Source organism: Charadrius vociferus, unplaced genomic scaffold, assembly GCF_000708025.1.
Source record: "Charadrius vociferus isolate BGI_N301 unplaced genomic scaffold, ASM70802v2 scaffold2475, whole genome shotgun sequence".
In the NCBI taxonomy this organism is placed as follows: Eukaryota; Metazoa; Chordata; class Aves; order Charadriiformes; family Charadriidae; genus Charadrius; species Charadrius vociferus.
The window spans coordinates 11,634-15,640 of NW_009648328.1; the positions used below are offsets into that span (position 1 = coordinate 11,634).

At 58.1% G+C, this 4,007-nt stretch overlaps 1 protein-coding gene across 1 annotated transcript; it reads left to right on the forward strand.

The window, feature by feature from the left end:
- Nucleotides 1-604: 604 nt before the first annotated feature.
- Nucleotides 605-3,470, forward strand: LOC104286012 (calcium/calmodulin-dependent protein kinase type IV-like). Its single transcript, XM_009884545.1, has 9 exons — nt 605-706; nt 1,001-1,083; nt 1,262-1,334; nt 1,806-1,896; nt 2,001-2,075; nt 2,281-2,356; nt 2,512-2,638; nt 2,747-2,899; nt 3,246-3,470. Exons 1-9 carry the CDS (start codon nt 605-607, stop codon nt 3,468-3,470), a joined length of 1,005 nt encoding a protein of 334 aa, XP_009882847.1.
- Nucleotides 3,471-4,007: the final 537 nt, after the last annotated feature.

The following is a 4,007-nucleotide window of genomic DNA, read 5'->3' on the forward strand; positions in this document are numbered from 1 at the left end:
GGTTCGGCTCACTCCCAAGTTCAAGTGATTTTTCGAAGAAGAGATGCTCTGTTTCATTATTTACGCTGCTGCTGTCTATGCGCTCACTATCGTTCAGCACCAACCTCAACAGCGGACGATAATAGGATTGTAAACTTTTGAAGTTAATAGGAAAATTATAGTGCTTCCGTGTATTATTATAATGCAATAAGCCGCCACATAGTGTCTCTCACCCTGCGGGGTATCACGGCTTGTCACCCAGCCTATGAAGGTAATGATTAAAGCCCCATGAAATTCGCAGTGTCACAAAAGTCTTAAGAAGCATGAAATTCTCTGTTTTCCATTAAAAAAAAAAAAAATGCATTTTGACGTATTCTTAAGAGAGACCTGTTAATTCCAGATTTGCTGCAGTGGCAGAAAGGTCTTGTGCAGACAGGCTCACCTTGCGTGGGAGCTATAAAACAAAAATCAGGAGAAAAACGCCGTTTCTTTAGCGCCTCTTCTGCTGCAAAGTGGTCCGAGGGATGTTTCCAAAAGCACCCGCGGGGGCGCGGGGCCCCGGTCCCAGAGGTGGCTTTGGCCCCTCGGGGCTCCGTGCGTCTCTCCTGCATCCCTGCCAGCGCAGATGCGCAGGATCCGACCCAGGAGGGATAAGGGCTTTGCTGGGGGTCGCTCGCACCCAAGGTTCCAGCACAGCCGACGAAGTTACAAAATTAAAAAGCTTTCGGTGAGCTCCTCTTCCAGCTAACGAGCTTGGAGACGTGAAGAGGATAAAGGCAGTGCGTGTCCATCTTTCCATTCCCAGCATCGTCTTCAATGCACAATTAAGTGAGCAGGGCTGTTCCAAAGAGTCAAAAAAAATCCCCGTTCGAACAAATAAAAAGGCACGGAGGGAAATGTGCCGCTGCCCCAAGAAACCCCTCACGGTACCCTGCGGTCCGGCAGTCGCGTGGTCCTCCCAGCACAGCCGGCCTCCGCATCCGCATCCCACATCCCGCATCCCTCCTGTCGCCCCTTCCAGATCAAGCTGAAGGAGATCTTCGAGACGCCCTCCGAGATCGTGCTCGTCCTGGAGCTGGTGACGGGAGGAGAGCTCTTCGACAGGTACGCCCGGCCCCACGATCCCCATCCCGCCTCCTAACGAGGGGCAAAAATCTCACCTCAATGGCGGGGGGAGGATGAGGATGGAGGGGGCTGATGCACACCACGGTTGGGGGGCCGGGGGGCAAGGGGGGGTCTGTGCGGGGCAGGGTGCTGCTGTGCTGACCCCGTGTGCCCGCAGGATCGTGGAGAGGGGTTTCTACAGCGAGCGGGACGCAGCCCACGTCGTCAAGCAGATCCTGGAAGCCGTTTCGGTAATGTGCCCCCGGCGCGTCCCCCCACAGCCCCAGGGAATAGCCCGGTGAGGGGTCCCGTGTGGGGTACAGGGGGGGTGTTGTGGGGGCTGCACCCTCCCAGATACCCCCGGGGAGAGGCATCGGGACCTGCACCATCCCAAATCCCGCTGGGGGATGAAGGAGAGGTGGGAGGAAGGTCAGCGCTGCTCTGCATCACAGGTTGGCTGGAGATGGGGTTTCCATGGCAACGGGAGGATTTTAAAAATGGAAACTCGTAAAGGAAAACATCTTTCCTGTTCCCCCCGCGGCCATGCCGGCAGCTCCGGCACCGCAGGCGTTGGGTGTTTGCAAAGGAATAGTTGGGCGATTTGGTTCCATGTTTGTGCCGGGTCCTGGACTGCTGTTGTCTCCTCCCGAATTCTGCCCGAGGCAGATGGGGCTTCCCTGCCCTTCCCTTCCTTCCCGCATCCCCGCTTTCTCTCTCTGTAGTATTTGCATGAAAATGGAGTTGTCCACCGTGACCTGAAGCCGGAGAACCTGCTCTACGCAGACCTGTCCCCCGACGCTCCCCTTAAAATCGGTGGGTTTGCCGGGGGCCCCCCCCCCGAGGGGTTCATGGCATGAGAGGGGTTAATGGTGCCTCTTCCTGACGGCTTCTGATGCTCTCCTCTGCATCCCTCCAAGGTGACTTCGGGCTCTCCAAGATCGTGGATGAACAGGACACCATGAAAACCGTCTGCGGGACGCCGGGGTACTGCGGTGAGCGGGAGGGAAGAGCTGGGGGGCGGGAGGGAGACCCGGGGAGGCTGCTCCCTGCCAGAGGCCACGCACAGCTCGGTGCAGCGATGGCCAATGGCTGGGCTGGGCTCAGGAGATGCTGCCAGTGCCCCGGGGGGTGTTTCCTCTGCCGCGCTGCCGGGAGCTGCCCACACCCATGCATTTGAACCCCAAACTCTGTTTCCAGCCCCCGAAATCCTCCACGGGTGCCCGTATGGCCCTGAAGTGGATATGTGGTCCGTGGGCGTCATCACCTACATCCTGTGAGTAACGCTGCCGGAGCCCCACGGGCGGTGAAACCGCGGCGGTGAGATGGATTGCTCCACCTCAGCCTGCCGTGAGCAGCTGGCAAACGCCGGCACGGCGACGCCACAGGAGCTGGGTGGTGGCATGTAGCTCCTCTCTCCCACTCTCACAGGCTCTGTGGCTTCGAGCCCTTCTTCGACCCGCGAGGGGACCAGTACATGTACAGCCGCATCCTCACCTGCGACTACGAGTTCGTGTCCCCGTGGTGGGATGAGGTTTCCCTCAACGCCAAGGACTTGGTGAGTGAGCTGATGCCGGGGTTTGGGGCTGCCAAGTACGAGGGTTTCAGATCAACGCTTGTGAAATAACAAAACATTTGACAAATGAAGCCTTTTTGTTGGTTACAGGTCAGAAAATTGATCGTCCTGGACCCCCAGAAGAGACTGACCGTCTACCAGGCTCTGGAGCATCCCTGGGTCACCGGGAAAGCCGCGAAATTTGCTCACATGGACAGCACGCAGAAGAAAATGCAGGAATTTAACGCCAGGCGGAAACTGAAGGTAAGGTGAAAAAGCCCCGTTAACCCCCGGGGGTGGCTCGTGTTCGTGTCCCCTCCTGCAAATAGCTGGGGCCACCGAGAGCTGCTGTCACTGGGTTTTAAGGATCCCCTGCCCCGAGCAGATGAACGTTCAGCGACACGTGGCAGCTCGGGGGGCTGGCTTGGGGAGGGGGGTGAAGGACGATGGAGCGGCTCCTTGCGCAGCCGCGTCCTCCGGGGAGCAGCAGCTGGGGGGCCGGGGGGGGCAGCCGGGGGCCGGGAACAGTTAACTTCAGCTGAAATGTATGCATGGGGACTACTAAATGGCTTTTATTGTTACAATTTTATTTTCTGTGCCTTTGCAACAGGCTGCCATGAAAGCCGTGGTGGCTTCCAGCCGCTTGGGCAACCACGGGCACCACGACTGCTCCCGCAGCGGGCGCAGCCAGGGGGGGCCCCGGGACGCCTGCCTGCCCCAGGGGACAGGGACCACCGTCCCTGAAGCCACCACCACCGAGGACCTCGATGCTTTCCGGAGCGACTGTCCCGCTGTGTCCAAGGTTCCCGTGAATGGCGCCGGCTGCAAGAGCTAACGCGCTCGGCGCCGCTGCCGGATCGCCGTGGCTTCGACAAGCAATACCCCACTGACCCTTGAACGCTGGCAACGGGAGAGGCGGGGGAAGCCGGGGGGCACGGGAGCGCCCCGAGTGTAGGTGTGCGTCAGGAGCCCGTGGTCTGTCGTGTGGAGCATCCTTATTTAGTGTCCCGTTGCCAGTGCAGTCGTACCTGGTCGCTGTGAGTGTGTGTCTGTACGGACCCGACTGAGGAAACAAGGCTGGTGACTCGGTCTTCCGACAAATTAACAGTTTTGGCCACTGTGGCATGAAAAGATCCCAAGTGGCTTAAAAATGAGGAGCAAACAGCAGAGAAACGATTTCTTCCCTGCAAAGGCAGTAAATTGTCTTTATGACAGAGTTTTGTAAGTCCCTGTAAATAGTCCCGAAGGGTTTATTTGCGTAGGGGAGAGGGTGCGTCTGGATTATCGCTGACCATCGACGTTGCATCGACAGTCTCTGCTACGAGACCCTGCTGTGGGTTTACTGCTGTATTAGACAAGGTTTGTAGGAGCC

Excerpts from the sequence above, each read along its gene's own strand:
- LOC104286012 (XM_009884545.1), top strand. The coding sequence starts at position 605 with ATGCGCAGGATCCGACCCAGGAGGGATAAGGGCTTTGCTGGGGGTCGC. Across the intron at positions 707-1,000 it reads ACAAAATTAAAAAGCTTTCG|ATCAAGCTGAAGGAGATCTT; the intron begins GTGAGCTCCTCT and ends CGCCCCTTCCAG. Across the intron at positions 1,897-2,000 it reads CGACGCTCCCCTTAAAATCG|GTGACTTCGGGCTCTCCAAG; the intron begins GTGGGTTTGCCG and ends CATCCCTCCAAG.